Raw genomic sequence first — 21,362 nt, 5'->3', positions numbered from 1 at the left:
CCTGCTTAGCCAACTGAAGAAAGGGGCAGGGCCTGGCTCCTATATAAAGCACAGGCAGGAGGCCAGAGTCAGTGCCTGACCAGCAGCTAAAGGAGAAGGAGCTCCCCGCCAGAAAAGAGAAGCTAAGCCTGAATGCCAGAGCAGCGTTGGTCACCGCGGTGGAATAGAGAACACTGTAGGCCTGAGCATAGTTATAGCTAGTGGCTTATGTTTATGTTGTAGCCAAGAGGCTGGTGTTTATGTTACTGTTTGTGTTTGGTATTGGTTACACTGGTGGTTTGGGAGAGGCTATTAGGGGATGGAGGAGGCCTCATAGGGGACTTGCAATAGTGTGGGGACCCCAGCATCAGTGAGGGTGCTGCATACGGGGTACATAGACCCCAGCCCCAGAGAGGGGCAGTTGAGAAGCCGGGGGGGGGGGGAGGGGGCGGCACTATTGAGAAGGGCCTGGAGCGGGGGGCACAGAGAGAGAGAGAGACAGGACTGGAGAGCCCGAGCACTAGAGAGGGCATGAACAGAGAGGCCTAACAACGGCTATTATATCTGCGAGGCTTGGGGCGTGGTATTGGGGAGGTAGGAGCCACACATAGCCCATAAGGCTGAAGAGTATGGAAAACACACTACCGGAGAAGAACTAGAAATAACAGGACAACCGTGGCAGCCTCCCTATAAAAATATATACAATCGAAGTCGTGGCGGGCGAGAATAGGAGGGTGCGAGTCGGCAGCTTGGCACGGTAAAGGAGGTGGCAGGGGAGAGCACAGCGACCCTGACGTCCCTCCTGTTACACTTGCCATAAATATTGTATCATAGTCTTAATGATAAACTTTAGAATTGACTGGATTCTGGTAAACATTGACTGTGCTACAAATTATGAAGCAATGTACAATAACAGCCCAGAAAGGATTAATGAGAAGATTATTTACTTCTCTTGCTGTGACTGCAGTCGGAACTGACTTGAAGAAACTCCTCAACAACAGATTGGGGGAAGCTATATGAGGAAAGAAAACTTGAGAGAAGAAGTGGGAGTGCATTAGTGGGAAACGCCATGACTGTAAGACATGTCTATAAACAGAGTTGATCACAGAAGTGACAAGAGACCACAAAGAGCAGAGCGAGCTGCTTAGCACAAACTTCCTAATATGAAGCATAGTCACCAGGCTCCCCCAATTCACAGGCAGGGAAGAGATGTCCTTAAAACAGCTTACTGGGGAAGGACTGAAGGCTGATATAAGGACCTTTGAATGCTGGACTTTGTTTGGATTTTCTGATATCTCCAGTGGGTAATGAGGCACTGGCTATAGTGGTCCTGAGTATATATTCTGGTCCACAATATACATCAATGCATACATATGAAATAAAGAGTCTGGCAGACATATTGGGTGCATCTTTTATGCTGCTATGCCAGCCCAGCCAACCACAAGGCAGTGTATAAGCTGCGGCATGAGTTTGGACAACAGCATATGGGAAATACACACCAGCTTTGAATGCAAATACATTTCTTGATTAACTGGTTTGAAGCTTTTGTTGATATGACTAGAGAACTATAGCTTTTTTTGGGGGGGTGGGGGGCTTATTTATCACTTTAATGACTATAGTCTTCCGTCTAATAATGTTATCGCTGGCCTTGTCAGATTATTTAGTATGTTTTAATAGGTATTTACTGGACTTCTTCAAACTTTGAAGTCTCTGGCTATACTAGTACCTGGGATCTAAAATCTCCATCTTCTGTTAGAATAAAGACTGTTAATTACAATTCCCTTCACAGTTAATGTAAAGCATCCACTGTCAATGTCTGTCTGTCAGTTGTCCTTCATCTGTTGGGGGCGCTATAACCTGAGTGACAGATAAATTGAGAGAGAGTATTTTATGTTCCTCACACCTAGAAATACCTTGTTAAACATTTTGTATTGCTCATGATCAAAACATACCTTGTAAAAGCACAGAAATCCTAAACTGGTGGTAATTATAAATGGTTGATCTTATGGAAGCATTGATTACAGTGGTGCCCTAGTTTAAGACGTCAAATAATGAAGACAAGCCTGGCAGGGGAAACTTTATTATGTGCACAGAGGTTTGTCAGACCTCTATAGCCCACCACACATCTCTTCAATTTGAGGCACCAAATTCCCTCTGGAGAAGGGCCTGCAGCCTGGCCCCATTCAGAGGTGCAAGACACCAATGAAAACTCCCCAAAAGGTAGGGTTAACAAGAGTGTGTATTGTAAAAACCAGTATCAAAACGAAACAATGAATCCACACAGTAACAACAGTGGACCAGTCAACAAAGCACTGTATACAGTATACTAGCAAATTGCCCATTGAGAATGACAGGGAGGGTCTCTGGCTCAAGGATTAGACTCTTAAATCACCTCAAGACCCACCAATGATCCTTGAATCAAGAGATTGCCAAGAAGAACTCCCTTGCTTTAGCTTGGATGCATATAGTGTAGTATCAGAAATCTTTTCATTGCTCTTGAAATATCATATAACTTCAACCAGAAAATGGTCTCTCCCTTATGTTATTCCAAACAAATATATTGCTTTACTCAACATGATAAACGCTAGGGCTGTGTGAAGCTTTGGTCACTGATTCGATTCGGCGGAGATTCAACCAGATTCGGTGGCTAAATCTCCAAATCCAAATTGAATCAGGAGACTCTTTAATCTCTCCGAATCGAATCAGAACCCTCTGAATCGATTCAGAGAGATTCAATGATTTGGACATAGATGCAGCTTTAAATGTTTTTTGTAGGTACCTCAAGGTACCAGGTGGCTTATGAATACTGAGATGGTGGGGCAGATGTAGTGTCCAATGGGAGCATAGGTTGGGGGGGGTCCCCAGTACATTCAGTCTGGTCCCATTCCCCCCTCCCCACCTCCACCATGGCCAATCACTGAGCCAAGGTCCCCCACACACTCGGCAGTGAGTCGGAAGTGGACCGAAAGAACTTCTGGTCCACTTCCAGCTCTGTTGCCGAGCACGCAGGGGGCCCCCATCCCCCACACTCCTGCGGGATGTTCCATCTTCCCCGGCATCTCAGCGTTCACAAGCCCTGCCTGGTACCTCAAGGTATGTAGAAAAAACATTTAAAGCTGTGTCTATGGCCAAATTGCTGATTCTCCAAATTGGAATCGAATCTTCAGATTTGGATTTGGCTGAGTAAAATTGGGACAATGATTTGAATCAACAGATCGAATCGCTGTCTCCCAAATTGGGCCCAATCTGAATTGAATACGGCCCAGTTTGCACACCCCTAATGAAAGCCACTCAAATGATGTCTATGATTTTCTTTTATTTGCAGCCTAACAGGAGTATTAATGTTTTCAGTATCCAGAAGAGGTCTCCATTAGTTCTATTTTCATTGCAAAACACGCATTTTATAAATATTTTTTATAGTATTTGCTAGACCCTGACTCCATGCAGTGCCCAACAACTAGAGAGACAATGATCCAATCGCTCATGGATCCTGTTACTCGTTAGCCAGAGCAAGCAGGGAGCAAATGCTACTTGCACACATTGCTCACAACAGCTTTATTCAGAACTGAGACAGCTTCGGGCAAAGGTCCCAAAAAAACAACAAACCGGGGACCTGCACTGAACATTAGTTCTTTTCAAATTTTATACACCTTTGTTTATGCTCATTAACATTTATTCCACCTCTGTCTCTCCTTCTGTTCCACCCATTTCTCCTCCCATCTCAAGCTTCACCTCTGTTTACTGTTCACTTCATTGGCATGGAATTGGCTATGTATTTTACTCATTTCCATGCCTCTCTGCTAAGAGCGCATACCTAAGACTTTGACCATGTCTTCTCTCAGTCAATTGTGGTTTCTTGCTGGTTCTTTCCGGTTCTCTGCTGATTTCACCACCATCTCCAAGGTCTTGCTTCTGCTTTGTCTCCTGACGATAGCTGGTGGGCTGAATTTTGTTCTTCTTACACAATGGGCTCTAACACTATGACCTTGTTAGAAAACTGCTTGCCTAAGCACTTGCAATGTTATTTTTAATATATCATTTTGCCTTGTGGCCAGCAGCTTTTGCTGAGACACAGATTAAAGCCTTTATTCAGCTGCAAATCCAGTGCTCCCCAAGATTCAGATGTGATCACCCTAACAGTATTATCAACATGCTTCTAGCAAAACTGATTAAATGATATGGCTGATGGTAGCATACTTGATTTATAAAACCAGTTACTTATAAACTCCAATGGCTGAATTGCCTACCATATTAAGTGTTTCAGTGTGTGGTTTATCCAGGAAGGTATGTGCATCTCACAACATGGTATCATCCAGCCACTTAAGTCTGTCTGCCAACCTGCCCCTGTGCTGGCTCTCTGGAGGCCTTCCTTTATAAACTTGTCTGTAAAAGGTCCCTTTACACAAAACAGACACAGATAATTAAAAAGGATATTTAGCTTTGTGTTTCTCTTGGCACCATCACATTAGATCAGTCTAAGAACATTAGTAAAATATTTCTTACTACATTTCCCATCGTTAGTATTGGGCCAGGCTCTTTCTGAATGTCATGTAAAAACCCATTATAGCAGTTCTGGCAGGGAGAGTATCCACATCAAGTCAGTTCAGCTTGATGAGATGTGCAGGGCATCCACATGGGCCTCACTTGCTTTTGTTCTCATTTACTAGTTATTGTTCCCTAGACGTTGTGTTATGTACTGAATCTAGAACTGAGCTGTCTGTACTTCAGTCCCTCTGGCATATAACTTAACCTTGTATTCATTTACCTCTTGTCAGAAGTTCCTTTTCTGTATGGTTATTTTAAAATAGATTTGTTCTTGGAGATTTTTTTCCCAGGCTTTGTGCTTGGCTGTGTTAAATATTTAGCACATGTTAAGATTTCCTTTTCTGCTCAAGTGTCTAATTTCTTGTCACAATCTCATTTTACCCCAGTGGAAACCATAGAATTATTCCTGACTTACACAGTTAAAAGTATTTTCCCGAGGCCCCGTTCAGGTGCACATTTGTAGTACTACAAGTCTTGCAGCACTTTGAAGCTCTACAAAAATGTCTCCCTACATGGCGTAGACAGGCATGCAGAGCCCCTGGCTAGAGTGCTACAAAGTCCCTGTGAAAGTATTCAGCAGTGTTCTCTCCAGCCAGAGGGCAATGGGGGGTGCTCAGCTCTGCAGCTCTGCCCCCCACCCCAAATCCCTCAAACTGGCAGTCTTTCATCTCCTACAGGAGGAGGGAGGGGAGCAGAGCTGCAGCTCCCTGGAGATGGGTGCAGCAACAGGATCAATGACAGCCTGTTGTCCCCCACAGGTCTGTGGGAGTGTCATAAGAGCCTGAAAAGTGGGGAGCTCCAGCTCTGTCCTTCCCCCTGCCCCTGTGGGAGCTGTTGAACTGTCATTGAGCATACTGATGCCCCTAGTGTTGGGAGCAACAGCTATGCCTGATCCCTTGCCCCTGTGAAGGATGACAGGTCATCACTGTATATGCTGTAGGCCATGGTTGGGGGATGGGAGAAGAGCTGCAGCTTTACTCTCTGAGCCCCAACCCAAATGACTGCTGAATGTACCAGCAGTGCTCATTAAATGTCCACTTCATTCTCCCTCCCATCCCCCTTGGATAGGAGGAACAAGAGGGAGAGTAGAGCCCTGTGGGATGCAGGGGGACCATGAGATTTCTGCCCCCCGCCCTGTAGTGATACAGTGCATTGTGTGCACATGACCTGTGGCATGACAAAACATAGCATAGCACTGCGGAGAAGTGCTTGCTTCATTCAGGGAGTTCTCTGTAGCATTTCTGCCATTTCTGGAACACTACAGGGGATGTGTACTTCTGTACCCTGGTGTTCTGTACCAGTACAAATATAATATCTACAATACCCTCATTTGGGAGAATTATGTAATAGTCTCTTTTTCCGTTTTCCATCGATTACCTGTAAATATTTGACTGTCACCTAAGCTCTCTGCCGTTTGTTTGTTTTTTTCACATATATCTTGTTATCTTTCAAGTACCCACTAGTGGGGTAGCTGCCTCTGCAAACTAGTAAAAAAATAGCTCCTACCTTGAACAGCCCTGTCTAGGTTCACCATTGCAGACTGGAAGCTATGAGCAGACGGTGCTTCCATTTTAGGCTAGCATATGTGGATAAAGGAGGTGCAGTGTTGCCAAATAAATGCCTTTTTTCTGATGAAGACAGGGCTGAAGGGAACACAGTGCCACCATAACTTTGCTGAGTCAATGTGTGGCTTTATGACTGTCACAAGGGTTTTCCCTCACCTCCGTTTTTTATTTCCTTCAGTACTGGGTGTAATGGTGAAACTGGGCTGTACAGAGAGAAGTGAACAGTGGCAGGTCAGTAGCACCATGAGCGGGTTTACAGGAATGGAAACTGGCATCAGAGCAGAGAGAGCTGGGATGAAATAGCTCTGATGCTTATATGAGACCTCATGGTGAAAGGCCTAGAAAAGAAGAACAAAAGATTTGGATTCGATGGGGAGACAGGGTGGTGGCTTGCAAGGGAAGGAGACCTGCTGAGATCCATGACTATGCACTTGAAAACCGAGGGATGTCAGGTGGGATCATTTCATATGGCTGATCAATAAAAGGCTGTTACCAAACCCCTGTGACATGCTAGGCCTCTAACATTTTTTAGTCTTTCTTTGAGTCTTTATGATGCACCTTCTTCCTCCACTTTTTGAAAGGGGGACCCAAATGTCTTGCTCCTTCTAGAGTAGGTCTTAGGCTTCAGGACTTCAGTTTCTTTTCAGGGCTTCTCAAACATGTCCTTATAAGCTTAGCACACTGTTAGAGACTTTCCCTGTGTGAAGCCCTGAAACCAACAGATGTATATAGTTACACAAGACTGCCCTTAAAAATAACATTGTGTGCATGCGTTCAACAGGAAGATGATATTTAGGAACACGGAAGTAAAATGGTAAAGAAAAAGGCTAAAAGCATGTCTGATACCTAACTTGCCAACTTAGATTGGTTTGGGGAAGTAAGCCTCACTTCATCCTTGCCTACAAAAACAAAAAACAAACCAGCAAAAACACTTATCTTATGACAGTCAGCCTCTGTGACTTTGTCCAGCCATCCTTGATTGGGTTACGCATCCACTGGGAGAATCATGTTCTTGTTCCTCTCCTCTGACAGGCCAATTTTTGTCTCCATTTCAAATCATGTTGTTTCCATGGATCCTTTCTCCCTTCCTTGCCCTGAAGCTTGGTCAGCAGGGGGGTCAGACAAGCACTGTACCTTGCCCAAATCACCATGGCTAGCAAACATTAAAGTCAATGAGCCTCTTGTATATCTTCATTGTATCTCTAGTGTGGCTCCAGTTAGTTATTGGCTGTTCTTATCAGGCTCACTGAATGTTCACAGTCCAATCATTACTTATTCTTCTGCCTCTGGAAAGAAAATAACTCTTATCATACTGGAGGAGTGAGTAGGGGAGGGGAAGAAATAGAAAAGGGAAAGTAGGGAAACTGCCGTGCATCTTTCATAAAAATCATAAAGGGATTTTCTAGGTCTTCAGCGAAGTTTACAGCATGTGATTTATTCCTTCCTGTGCTCACACAAAAGCTACTGGCTTGATTGTAAGATGCTAACATTTTCTGGGGCTTTAATGATTTCCCAGTGTCAGGCACTAGAATTTGTGTCATCTAGGAGCAGGGATCTTTGCAGGATGGTATCTTTACAACAAAAAAGCATCAGTTGATTATTGGAACTTGATGCTTCTCACTGCAAGTTTTGTGTTGTATGAACATGACGTGATTCTCATATGCATTGGTGTAAATAGAAAATGTTCCTGGTTTTTAGTGCTATGCTGCTGTAAACCTGCTGGAAGCAAGAGGAGAATCAGGCTCAAGGATTTAAATGATGGTCTATAGACATACAAATAGTTACTTTACTAAACAATGGTTCTTATCAAGTAGGCTAGCTGTCCTATAGCTGGCTGAACTGAAAGCTAAAGCAATGAAGAGAGGTTTGTATAATAAGGAGAGAATAAGTTCATTTAAAAAATGCAGCCCACCTACTTTTGCCTATTTTGTTCCCCAGGTGGGTGCTGGCTAGATCTCTGACAACAAATTTACCAAGGTGTATTTCTTTTTTTTTTCCCTTTTTTTTAATAACCTATTGTTTTGATTGCTACTCCGTAACAAAAGTGTATATAATTTCTTGCAAACAGTCCCATGAATTAATCATTCATCTTTTATAGCTCTCTCAGTTGCATTGTGCAATGATTCAGTAGGACAGATTTGTCAAGGATGTTATACAAATTTTTAAAAATACCATAAAGCCAAAAATGTGTGTATTAAAACAAACAAACAAACCAGGTTACTCTGGGTAATGCTGTTGATGGAGTTGGTACGGGATAAAGCACAGTGTACTGTCAGTTTTTATTGTGATGAGCCTATTGATCCAGAGGGGGATCAGTCAGGAGCCATCAGATGATATTATCATTATGTGGCAGAGAATCCCATTGTATCTGATTCTTTTTTTCCCCAAGAATAGTGTTTTAGAAATAAGACTCTAAACAACGCTTGTTTACCCTGTCTCCTTGGTGTTGTTTGGTGAGTAGCTGGTTGGATGGCATGATTACCACCCAGGCGCTATAAAAAACTATTCTACATTTTATACATATGCCCATTCTGCAAAACAGTTGATCAGACCTGTTGTTAAAAGGAAGATGGTTTATTTCAAATCCACTCTTTAACAATCTGGTTTTCTTTCTGTTGTGCATATTGTACCATTTACTAGCTTTATAACATCTGCCTGTCCCTTGAACTGGGAAAAAATTGCTCATCATATAGCCCTGTGGGTCAGAAGGCCAGATGTACCAGGAACTGCAACTAGAAATTACAAGAGAGGCAGCCAAAAATTCTGGATTTGGGGGTATACCAGAATGGTCTGGATTAACAATGGTTAAGGGTAATTGCATTTCAGGCAAGTCATTGCAGCCCAAGGGTCAAATTATGAATAAATATAAGACGAAATACACCATCTGGTGAGCCACTTGTAATGTAACTGAATAAATTGTTCAGTGGATCTGAGGGCTAGCTTTAATTACTTATCCAAATTTCTCATTGCATCTTACTAAAGGACATACTCATTGTTCCCCCCTATTTAGCTCTGAGACATTTTGTGGGTGTTTTCGTGCTTGTTCTGAGATTAGAGTATGCTGCTGAAATGGAAAGGATAGTTCTAAATCCCTTAAAGTGAATCCACCATGGGCTAATAGTGAAATGTTCATACCTAGAAACATGTTGTTATATTTACTTATTTGCATATTTTGATTTAAGCTTTAGGTGATTTACAGCTGCGTATGAAAGCAACATATATCTCCAGAATAATTTGCTTTATCAGTTGGCCTCTTGATAGAAAGCAAAATGGAATGAGAAAATAAGCAGTATAAGGTTCAGCTTTGGTTTATTTCTAGTTAGCTCTTTGTTGGTGACTCACATCTGTCTGCCCAGAAATCTGAAAGGTGTTGATCTAACTTATGCAGGTTGGCAAATGAAGACTTATTAATTTGGATAGGCAGGATGCTAGGAATTTTTTTGTTATAGGGGTCCAGTCTGAAATTTTTCTTCATGTTACTTGTGTGTAAAGGAGTTTATGCACATTGAATAGGAAATAATAGCTACATTTGTATACCTCTAAAGAAATAAATGGATAAATGTCATGATTTTTAAGGTCCAGTAATTTAGTATGCAAATTTGCCATATAAAGTCCCCAGCTTTTCAGTGGAGCATTGCTTTTTAGCCCTATAGGCACAGTGAAATTGTACTACCAATGCCAAAAATAGTGTTTATGAATATTTTATGTGATACATTCATAGTTACAAATACATGGATGGATCAGAAAAGTCTCTCAATAACATGTTTAAAAAATATACCAAGCATGTCCTATAGCATATTTGAATGGCTCTAGAATAAGAGATACATTGCCTCCGGCCACTGGGTCAAGCCAGCATTTTTTGTTCCTTTCATTAAAGCTTCAGATAGCAAGATGAGACTTTTGGACAAATAGAAACGCTGATCCATATGCAGCTCTTAAAGATTTTTAGGTGAGTCCCAAATTCCTTTCAAAAAAAATATTTAGGGCTCAGATTTTCAAAGCTGCCTGAGGGATTTAGGCATTCAGGTTCTACTATAAGTTAGAGTTAGGTACCTGAGTCCTAATTGGGTAGTTTTGAAAATCCCACCACAGATGTTTTGTTACACTTTGAGATTTAGATAGAGAGGACTGGAGCATCAGATGGAGTAAAGTCAGCCTGTTCAAGAGAACTGTACTGAGATGCAGATCTGGTGCAACATACTCATTTAAAAGGCTTGCTATAATTTCAAGTCTATATTATACTGACATTATTTAGAAAATAAATTGGGCAATTCAATGTAAGTTACAATGAGCTTGGAGTTCTATAATCCCCATGTTGAGTAGCAGACTGAAGCTGATGTCATCATTCATCCTGATTTCATTCAGGATGGTCATCTGAATGTAGTGTCTTTTTGATCCTGGGAAGGCCACAGACCATTAGCCATCACAGATCAGAGCACCAGGGTGCTTAATGGTCTGTAGTGGCACAGCTCAAGATAATAGCATCCTGAGGGAAATGGAGCAATGGGAATGGCCTCACAGTGGGAAACTGATCAATAATACATGGAAATGCTGCCTGTAAGAGCTTTGATCAGACACTGGTAACCAAACTGGTGCTGTTTCCTGTGGGGAACAAAGAAAAGAATGATGTTAAAATCATACCCTGTCTCCCAGTCTCACGTAGCTAAATGTCATTCCTACATAATCCTATTCCTAATGCAGCTCCTGCAGCTTTTTTTCTGGAATTTGACATTTTTTGGGCTTAAACGTTGGTTTCTGAAGTGTTGAGCTACCTACAGAGGCATAGGCAGCACTCTTCCTCTCAGCTCTTTTTAGTAGTTTCATGTTACAAATAATGCAGCATTTCATAACAACCCATACAGTTCAGAATATGAAAGTAACTGTTTTAAGTTGAAATGCTTTTAAAAAAGCAAGAAAAGAAAATATTATTTATGACAGTGTCTAGATACAAATAAATGTATATTTTAGATAGCATTTAACTTTTGTGAAGTGAAAGTTACATGAGCTGAAATTTTATATTATATACTTTCTATTTCTGAAAACCTGTAAACTTTTTTTATTAACATTTTTCACTTTTAACAGTAGATCTGTCAAATAATGTTGGCATTCCATCCACGGTGCTGAAACAGATTCCTAATTCTACCTGTGTTTACTACTCATTGTTGTCTAGCACAATGGAGAGTTCAGGATCCTCCAACTTTCCTATCTCTTTCTACAGACATTTCAAGGTCCTATACGGATAAAGTACTAGAATAATAGCTAGAGTTAACAATTCTGTACTATTGCTTCTTTCAGTTAAATGACAGAATATTAGATAAAGGCAGCCAATTTCTGATCTTTCCTAACATGTGCTCCCAGTAATTCAGGATCCAGTATCAGCAGAAGAATGTTTCACATAATTCAATTACTTCTCTTCATTTTACTGTCTTTCAGGAAATGCATGTTGTTTGTTTTGAGGTATTTAAGATGTGATACAGAACCAATAGGGTAATGTATGCTCAGAAGTTATCCATTCAAGTTAGATTCATGCATACCCACCTCCTGGATCAAACCTGATTCCCACTTGTGGCAGATTGCATTGATTCCTCCTTCTTCAATGAAGATCAAAAAATTCATGCCTTGGACACCTGCATAGTATGATCCTTGGAAAGGAGTCCAAATGAGTCCTGTGGCCTCATTTCTGGAGTCCAAAGAGTAGATGCACATAGACCCAAAACTTACATATCTCTGGGAGATATAAACCCGATCCATGGCTTGCACATTTGGCACAATCTTTTCTGGCATCCGAGATCAGGTGATCTTCATTACAAATCTAAATTCCACATACTAATAAGTTGTGTAACAGGCTGCTTGGAACATAAGTACTGGTATGTTTAGACTCTAAGGCACTGGTTCTTAAACATATGCTGAGAGAGCATTAAGCAGATGAGTAATATTATCTCACTTGGTCTCAGTGAACTTTTGATTCAATCTTCCTGAAGGTTTGTACCATTTTTCTTGATGTAAGTTGCATAAAAGAGGGTGTACATGGCGAGATTGTAGGATAATTTAATTTCACAATATTTGCTCCAAGCTTTTATATTCCTCAGTGGGCTGTTGGCATGGAAAAAATCAATGAGTCTACTTCCATGGGTGGCTACACACATTGTCTCCAGGTTGGTCATATTTACACAAAATCCAGATAGCTTCTAATACTAATTCTATTATTGCTTAGAGGCATTGAGTGAAGGCTTGTGTGATATATGAACATAAAGCAATATCAGAAAAAGGGGAAATTTTTGCCATATGATTCTTTACTGTGGATTATAGAAATCTCTGAAGCAACTCTGATGGTTAAATTGAGAGACCGACCAAGAGAAACAACAAAGGACCTCCTTGCTTTTTTGGGGGGTTTGTTTGTTTGTTTTTTTTGCTGCTGTTTACGGTGTGTCTGATGGGGAGAAGCTCAAGCAAATAAATTCAAATTGAGAACTGTAGAACAATTTGATGGAGGCTGTAAATTAATGTCCAGAATTAAATTCTTCCTGTGCTTTAACAAAATGATCCTAAAGAGCTGCATTGAATTCCTTCTCCACGGTGACAGCTTTGGGTAAATGTGGAATCTTTTATCAGGCCAACTAAATAGTTGGGAAAATTGTTCTTTGCAAGCTTTTGGGCACAAATACCCTTCTTCAGGCATATGGAGCCTGCTGCTGTGTATGTGTGTGCTCTCATGATGAATAATGATTAATGTTGGCTCAATATTATGATTAGTGTTTCACCCTGGAATAAAGCCAAGTTGCTTGGTATGAACTCAAGGCAAAGAAAGCCAGTGTTCTAAGATTTCTGCCCATTTTTTATTATCTAAATTAATTAGTGGTATTGGTAGGTACAATGTACAGTGTTACGGATTTTTAAACCATACAGTCAGTCCTTGGACTTACGACACAATTGGTTCCTGAAAACTGCATCTTAAGTCAAAACGTAACTCGGAACCAATTTTTTTATAAGAAACAATTGTTATAAATGGGGGAATGGTTCCTGAACCAAGGCCCGATACCCTATTTTCACCAAAAATACCCCAGAATTTTGTACTCGGTCAATTATACATGAGTAATATAGGTACATTAATGTATTTATATTGTAAATAGCAATCATATTGATTTGGAAAGACTTCTTTGAGGTGACCTTGCTGGACTTTTTGAAAGGCTCTCGGTTGGACTTTTTGAAGGGTTCTTGGCTGCAGGTTTTTCTGGAGTCTTGTCTGCTTTCTTAAAAAAAGTGTTCAAGGAAGTTTGGACAGATGTTCTCCAGGGAGATGAGCGATGCAGCGAACTTGTTTGGTGGCATGGCGTTGCATCAGATCAAGCATTGCAAGTTGAAACTGACATCATAAAGTTGAAACAGGGTGTCAGTTTATAAACGTTGTAAGTGTGAAATGTTGTAACTCAAAACATTGTAAGTCAAGGACTGCCTGTAGCTGATTTTGGCATGGTTCTACATGGGAAAGGTGCTCTATCCAGATGGTTCTTACAAGATTGGGGCCTTACCATATATCACTTCATGCAGCCTGTTTCCTAGGGAAGTGTTATGCTTGCTAGTTAATTTATACTTTTCTGAGTTACATGATGGAAAAATTATCATTGTCAATTTTTAAAGATTGAGATAATATAAGCAATATGACTTCACCAAGAAAGGTGTTTCCTTAACGTTTTCACTCAAATACTAACCACAGGTATTGATAGCAGTGTCACAACTCATCTCCCCCACTCCCCTCCCCACTGCCCATTTCTCCATTACTTGGTGCTTTGTTTTCTTTCTTGCTTTCATTCATGCTTATCATATTTCCTTCCTCTGAGAGGTTAAAGTTATTGATAGCTTTTGTTAAAGGCTGGCCATGCCCACCTATTATAGTCTTCCTGGAAATTCTAACATAATTTTCAGCATTATGCTGAAGTAGGTTTTACTCTCTGGTTTATTTGAAATATAACTATACTCATCTCAATTCTTTTAATTAAGATAGGGGAAGCATCCTAGTTAATGCCCAGTTATAATTTTCAATGATCTTTGTAGCTGAAATAAAATATTTATGCTAATATTTTCAAAAGGTGCCAAAGGCAGCTCCTGTTCCATTCCCATTGGACACCTCATTCTATAACCCCCATCATTTAAAATCCCACCCTTAACTATCCAGTCTTAATAGTTTTAAAGCAAAGTAGTCACAGAGCTGGGAAGTAGGGCTGTGCGAAACGGAAGCATTCTGTTTTGACCAGTGTTTCAACATTTTGACAGAACAGTGTTTCGTTTCAACTCTTGTTTTGAGTAGAAATGGCTGTTCTGTTTTATTCCGTCGAAACGTTTTGCCGTTTCGACCCTGTTGTGATGTTTCGCCCATAGGATATAATGGGGAAGGTCGAAACAGGCTATAACTTTGTCATTTCTGGCCAGAATTTTGCCTGTCAGCAGCTAAGAGTGCAGGGCCCCAGAACCCAGAAGCCCTGCTCCTATCTCCTCGACAGCTGGCAGGCTTTGTGGCTGCAGCAGGGGCTAGCATGCCTGCAGCTTTCACCCTGCTGTGTCTTAACACACACAGTGTCACCCATGTCATGAGTTTTGCTTGTCCACAGCTTGAGGTGCAGTTTCCCCCAAACCCCTGCACCTATCTCCTTGAAACTTGGCAGGCTTTGTGGCCTCATCAGGGGCTAGCATCCCTGCAGTTTTGACCATGCTGTGGTTTAACACATACACGTGACATGAGTTTTGCTTTCAGGATTTTTGGGTGCAGTTTCTCTGAACCCCCTGCACCTATCTCCTTGAAATGTGGCACACTTTGTTGCCACAGCAGGGGCTATCATTTCTGTAGTTTTGACCCTGCTGTGGCTTAATACATACACATAGCACAAGTTTGGCTCTCAAGACTTTGGGGTGCAGGTTCTCCGAACTTCCTGCATCTATCTTCTTGAAACTTGGCATGCTTTATGCCCTCCGAAGGGGCTACCATTTCTGCAAGTTTTATCTAAATCTGGCCAGAAGTGACAAAGTTATAGGCTGTTTCAACCTTCCCCATTATAGCCTATGGGTGAAACATCAAAACAGAGAAACGTTTTGACTTGCCTCGTTTTGTTTTGAGGCTGTTTTGATCATATCTGTTTCATTTCGATGTTGCTGTTTCAACCTTGAACAGCGTTGAAACAAAACTGGTGGCGAAATTTTGTACAGCCCTACTGGGAAGATCAGCTGAGATATCAGAGAATGTAAGTGCTTAAGGTCAACATTTCATAAGACTCTGTAAGTTCCAACTCAAGGAAATGCAGCTTTCTGTTACTTGAGTCTACAAACATGAACATTTGGTGTTATGGGTGCAGTATGGGTGCTCACAGGAAATCTGTTCATGAGTTACCTTCCTCAACAGTTCTGTTACCTAATTGGGTCATGAGTATCTCCTTCAGTCTTTCTGAAAAGGGGGTGATACAAAAATGAGATACATTTGCACAGAATCCCAAAAAACATTGGATCTTAAACACTTGCTTGTATGAAAGAATGTAAATGAAACCACCTGTGACTGTTATTGCAGAGTGGTGGTCAGTGGTTAAATAACCTAGAAACCTCTAAGATGCCAATAGCTTTGTGTAGAAGAGCAGTTTAGAGAGAGAGTTCCTCCCCAGACAGAGGAAATGCCACCAAAATTGTGGAACTGAAGTCCACTCCATGATAGGGTTGACTGGGCTCTTTAACCCTAGTCAGCAGTCAGTTGAGGAACGGAGCTGTGATAGATGGACAAATGAATGATCTGCTTTGCTCCAGTAGCTACTGCAGCCAAACTGCTTCCAAACATACTGGCACCTGCCTTTCCTTTGGATTAAACCAGCAAGGCTGAGAGGTGGATACTGGTTTGTGGGCAGCTCAGTGTCTCCATATACACCACTAAAGCTGTTGCACTGTGGAGAGGTCACTCAAGCTCCACTTAATCTTTCAAGTGAGGATTCCGATCAGCGAGCTGATGACTCTGTCAACACAATTCTGTTGTTTCACAAGACAGAGAAATGCCTACTAAAAACAGGCAGGCGAAAAACAAACTACCTGCTTTAGAAATACCATGCCAACAAGTCAAACTGCAGTGCACCTGATGCTGACCCCTGTAGATGGTCTTATCTTCAGAAATGCTGAGCTAGCTAGAAAAGCCTAATCACACTAAGTGAAACTTTTCACTGTTGACAGACAAATTATCAGGAAGGGGCTGCCACCACTGGTGATTTTACAGCAAAACATATGGTATTTGGTGCCCGTCTTAAGAATCCCCAGGTTCCTGTGATTGTGTGAGAATCTAATAACGGAATTTTTTAAGGCTTTCAGTCCTTGTAGTTGAATAGAAAATCTCGAAAAACATAAAACAAAAATGGTTAGAACACCAATGTATAAGTACAAGGGGCACATTTTTTTTCATCTCATGATTATGAAGTCACTTATGCTTTTAGGGAACTGACCAATGATTTTTTTTGAACAATTTGGGTTGGTAATGCAGGAAAGCATGCTACTTTATACAGGTTTGTAGCATTTAAAGAATCATTTGTTTCATTTGTAATGTTTACCAAAATGCTTGCTTTTCTTAAATGCATTGTACTGGGGTTATATGGGTATTAACCCAGATACGCTGAGGCAGAGTTGCTTTTGTTCGCTCTTCTAATGAAGTTGATCCTTAAAAATACATTCACACTAAACAAGCAAGAGTAACTTTTTGTCCCATTGCTGATCTTTTGATCTTTTCTGTTTTAGTTATACCAGCAGAGTTGTTTCCAATGGATTGAAGGCACAAGTTAATAACCCAGAGTTGAAAGTCAGAGGATTAGACCCTCTCATCAGCCATTTAATTGACAAACTTCAGCATTTTAACCAGGTAAGCAAAGTCTTCACAATATAAAGCTAATCTATATCAAAATGATAAAGGATCTGAGATTAAAAGCATTGAGGGATATTTTGTACTGAGAAGTATTTTTGGAAAGTTCCATGCAGTTGGGAGGATGACAATGATGGTTTCAAGACACATTGCTCTTGGATTATGAGCTGTGATGAGACAAATGTGTCCCCTTGGGGTGAATTATAGCAAACTTTGCAGCTGCTCAATTTATGGCAGTCTTCCCAGAGTTTTTGAAGATCTACCTTACAGCCCAGAACCCCTGCAATACTGAGAAACTACAGTATGCCTCTGACATGCTCAATCCCATCCCTAGTACAAGAGCCTGAGGCAGATTGGGGGTGCTTATACTGCCCCATGATGTTCCTGCCTTCGGAGAACTCTCACTCAGTAGGAGCGTGACGTGCATACACAGAGACCAGGGTGGATTCTAAATCTGTGGTCACTGGATTCCCTGCAGTTTAAGTAGACATGTGACTTTTAAAATGGAAATGTGGCCGAGCACAGTTTTTAACCTTCCCCGGCAAAAAAGGGAAGCAAAGCTTCCATTAGGTGTGTCACAAGCATGATTAGTCTGTGTCTCCTTAAATTAGTAGTTCACATTCAACTGGGTGACTCTTCTGTCCAAATCAAACACACAGTCTTTTAGTGCTGCTGATCCTCACGATGCTATTATATGATTGCTTTAGTTTACCTCTTCTCAAGTTCCAGAATTGGTGTCAGTCCAAATTAGTTAGAGGTAACAGATTTAACAGCAATTGATTTTTTTATTTAAAGTATGCCTGTTTTCTTGTCAAGTTGAAAGAATGTTTACAACTGTGTCTCCAGAGTCTACAGTGTTACTACATTAATGCATCCCTAATCTTTCACCATTATAGAATGATGTAATCTGAGGATGAACATAGGTAGCTTGTAGGCAACAATAGTAGACCTCATTGCCCCTGTGCTGGCTGGCTGTCACAAAGGCAGAAATAACCATCGTGGCTAAAATGCTGGGGGAAATTACTTCTTTACCTGACTGTTGGAGCACTGTGCTATGACTCTGACTCATAATTTGGTCCCTGCTTTTCGAACAATACAGCTACATGCTGTTCCTTACTCAGGGCCTGTGGTAAATCCATGATCTAACTATTAATTAGCACTGCTTTGATTCAGGATTGGCTCTAATATTCTCTAGGTTGAGAATTAGGAAGTCTTGTATCACACTGTTTGATTTAACTTGCCACAGAGAATTACAACAAGCAACCTGATGTGATATTTAATACTTCAGTGAAATAAATATTATGTGGCCAGATTGATGGAAAGGATAATTCATTATTTATCTGTCTTTGCATGTTATCAAATAGAGTGTTAATTTCCTCTATAAATATTAGATATAGCCATCTGTGTAATAGTCTTCTATAAACACTGACAATCAGAAATAATTACAAATAAATTCATTTGAAAGTAGGTTTCTTTTGAAGTCCCCATTTATTTGCCTGCTGTATGATAATGATATGGAGGTTCTGATTTTCATGAGCTATGCACCTGTATGATTAAAAGTGTATAAAAACAAAAAGCTTCAAGCAACATTTTTTTAAGTAAGTATAAAATCCTCTTCATTCTTAGCTCTTTGTATAAGTTAGCTGGAAGAATTGCCTTCTAATTCTGCTTTAGGAAAATATCCTTAAGTAAACTTAAGTCCTATCAGATTGAGATACTTAGAAAGTAATGGATTCCAAGGGTGCAGGATTAAACAGAATACTGATTTCTGCCCTAAAATGGTTCGTTCTTAAGTACTTGGAATAATATGAATTCCTTTGATCATAATTTTTAGTGAGATTTCTTCTAAGATCAAAGCATCAAAGAAGTTGCTAAATTTCTTTTTAAGGCTTTTGCACAAAACATCAAACGTGTGGCTGTTTTCTGCTTTCTTGAGATTTTCATTTCAGTTGTGATATATTAATATACAAATAACAAGTGACACTGAAAAGCTGATGAAATCAGGAGTTAAATTGCCCTCAGTAGTGTCTGTAAATTATAGAGAGAGAGAGATGTATAGAGAGATAAAGTATATAATACCAGTGCTCTTTTTAGAGATTAATTGATTTTTGTAATAGGTTAAGAAAAATAATTTCTTCTTTTTTATACACAATAAAGGTTATAATTTAAAATGTGACAAGTAGTTTATTTTTGTTTCTTCTTAACTATTTGAAATGTACTGCATCACTTTAAGTAGTAACTGCAGGTTTTATTTACAGAAGGGATCCTGAAGAGGAAATGGGGTCGGGAGGGCAGAGGGTAGAAGAGGAAGGATAAGTATTCCCATGAGGAGTGGTGGCCGGATAATACAAAGGTAGTTGCTTTTTTAATAAGATTGCTTAACTGTACAGAGGCAAGTACGTTCCTGAAAAAGAGAGAAATATAGGTTTTTAAAAGAAGTAGGCCAAAGCTAAAGGACCAGTCAAGAATGTTCAGATAAGAATGAAGCTCTGACATGTAAAATCTAAAATGGGGATCAAAAACTGGAGGAAATCTTTGCCCTCCATGGAGAAGGAGAAATTAGATGGAGCCTGCTGACTAAGTGATGTCAGCCTTTATACACATTAATTTTAGATGGCTCCTGGAGCTTTTAACCCCTGAATTGTCCACACGTTAACACCTAAAATTAATTTCAAGAACACGTCAGGCAGCTTAAGTTTACACCACTCCAGAGCAGGTTTATCTCTGATCTGTCTTACCCAGCTTGTGTTTCATTAATGTGTGGCCACCCCCACAGATGAGCTGCCCAAGTTGCAGTCCTCCAGCATTGCAGAATGTAGTGTCCACTCCCCCACCCTTCCTGTTCTGTGTGGACGAACTTTCCACCCCATGAACTCTACTGCCCAGGGGGCAGTTCTGGTACCAAGCCAACTCCCCTTCCTGCCCCTGGGGTGAGACCTTTTCACCCCCAGGGGTGTAACCATCTGCAAACAGCCTGAAGAGCACATGCCAGCTGGGCAGGTTGCAGGGTACCCCACAAGTGGGGTCTAGGAGGGTGTGGGGCATGGAACAAGGTGAGAAGCCAGATCAGGTCCCCATGAGCTGGGGCTTCCTTCCCAGAACAGGGGCACAAAAGCTCCTTTCCTCACCACCCCCTCTACCGAGCCACCCTGGGAAAGCACAACCAGCACCCCCCACAACCTGATCCCAAATCCCATTTTATTAAAACATGAGACCTCCTTTAATTTACTTCCTTTTTATTTGTTTTTTTTTCATTTCTTTTAATTTTATCCTTCAATGACTGACTTCCTGCATTTCACTACCCTTCCCCCACCTCTATTTCCTTTCCACCCCCCATTTCATTACCCACCTGCATCCCATTAACTCTCCATCTCCCTGCTTCATGCCCTTCCCCAAACCATCTTCCACACATACCCACCTAGAACAGGGATAGAAGTCTATCCTGGCTCACCAGCCTTGTAGTGGCAACTCACAGTTGTAGCTCCTTCCTACTCAAGCCCCTGATTGCCAGTCCTCTGTGCAGCTGGGGGACAGTCAGAAAAAGGTTTTAGTAGGAATGTAAATAGTTAAATGATTATTATATTTATACCATTTACCGCTTACCATTTAGTGACCTCTGTCAGGAATGGCACTGACCCTGGCCTTGGCCCTGGCCCCTTACGTCTTCACCTTGCTGCATGGGTGGGTGCCAGGCCACTGGCTGGGAGCTGCTGGCAGGGAGAAGCGGCCATGGCTGAGCCACTTGCGGGGTGCTGCCCAGCTGTGAAGCTGTGGCTTCCCTTGCCCCCACAGGCAGGGGCTGGGGCTGGGGCTAGAACTGTGGACAGAGCTGGGGCTATGGACCTCTCCTGCGCTGGGACCCCCACCACCACGGGAAGGAAAGAAGGGAAGGAGGGAGGTGCCAGGGCCTCTACAGGGGCAGACATGGCCTTTCCACTGTAGCAGCAAAACTCCCAGCTGCCTGGTGGGTCTGCCCAGCCCCCCTGCAGCAGTGGGGCCCAGGCAAGGCAGTGGGCTGCCTGCACCTCCCGCCACACTTGACATAGAAGCCAAGACATAGAAGACTCCTGTGTGCTGCCAAGCTGAGCCCTCCACAGCTTGCCCCCCAAAAAGGAGGGGTCTGGTCCCAGAAGAGCATCCTTTCCCTGGGTGCACTGCATGGTTCCCCCTTCTGCCCCTGGTGCTGGGGCCAAATGGGGCCTGGCCCAGCCCTGAAGTGGGGCTGAACACATCACTGGCTTAGCTTAAGGAGGTGTTGTGGCAGCTGGAGCAAGTGTTGCTTGGTCTGAGGGGTCATCACCAGCCCATCACCCGGTGAGGACAGCTGCAGGGTGTCTCTGAGGGGCTGCAGTGCAGCAGCTCAAGCCTGGGAGGCTGCTGTTGCAACCTGAACACTTCCC

General features: G+C 41.7%; 1 protein-coding gene across 1 annotated transcript in view; it reads left to right on the top strand.

Moving 5' to 3' along the window:
• Window positions 1-21,362, top strand: part of LOC102384482 (glypican-5-like) — a 628,050-nt gene that overhangs the window by 368,765 nt on the left and 237,923 nt on the right. Inside the window, exon 8 of the mRNA XM_025209865.1 lies at window positions 16,842-16,962. Within this exon, the coding sequence (XP_025065650.1) occupies window positions 16,842-16,962 (121 nt within the window). The remainder of the gene's footprint in view (window positions 1-16,841; window positions 16,963-21,362) is intronic.

The sequence above is a fragment of the Alligator sinensis genome, unplaced genomic scaffold, assembly GCF_000455745.1.
Source record: "Alligator sinensis unplaced genomic scaffold, ASM45574v1 scaffold237_1, whole genome shotgun sequence".
NCBI classification, from domain to species: domain Eukaryota; kingdom Metazoa; phylum Chordata; order Crocodylia; family Alligatoridae; genus Alligator; species Alligator sinensis.
This window is presented reverse-complemented; position numbering and strand designations above follow the sequence as displayed.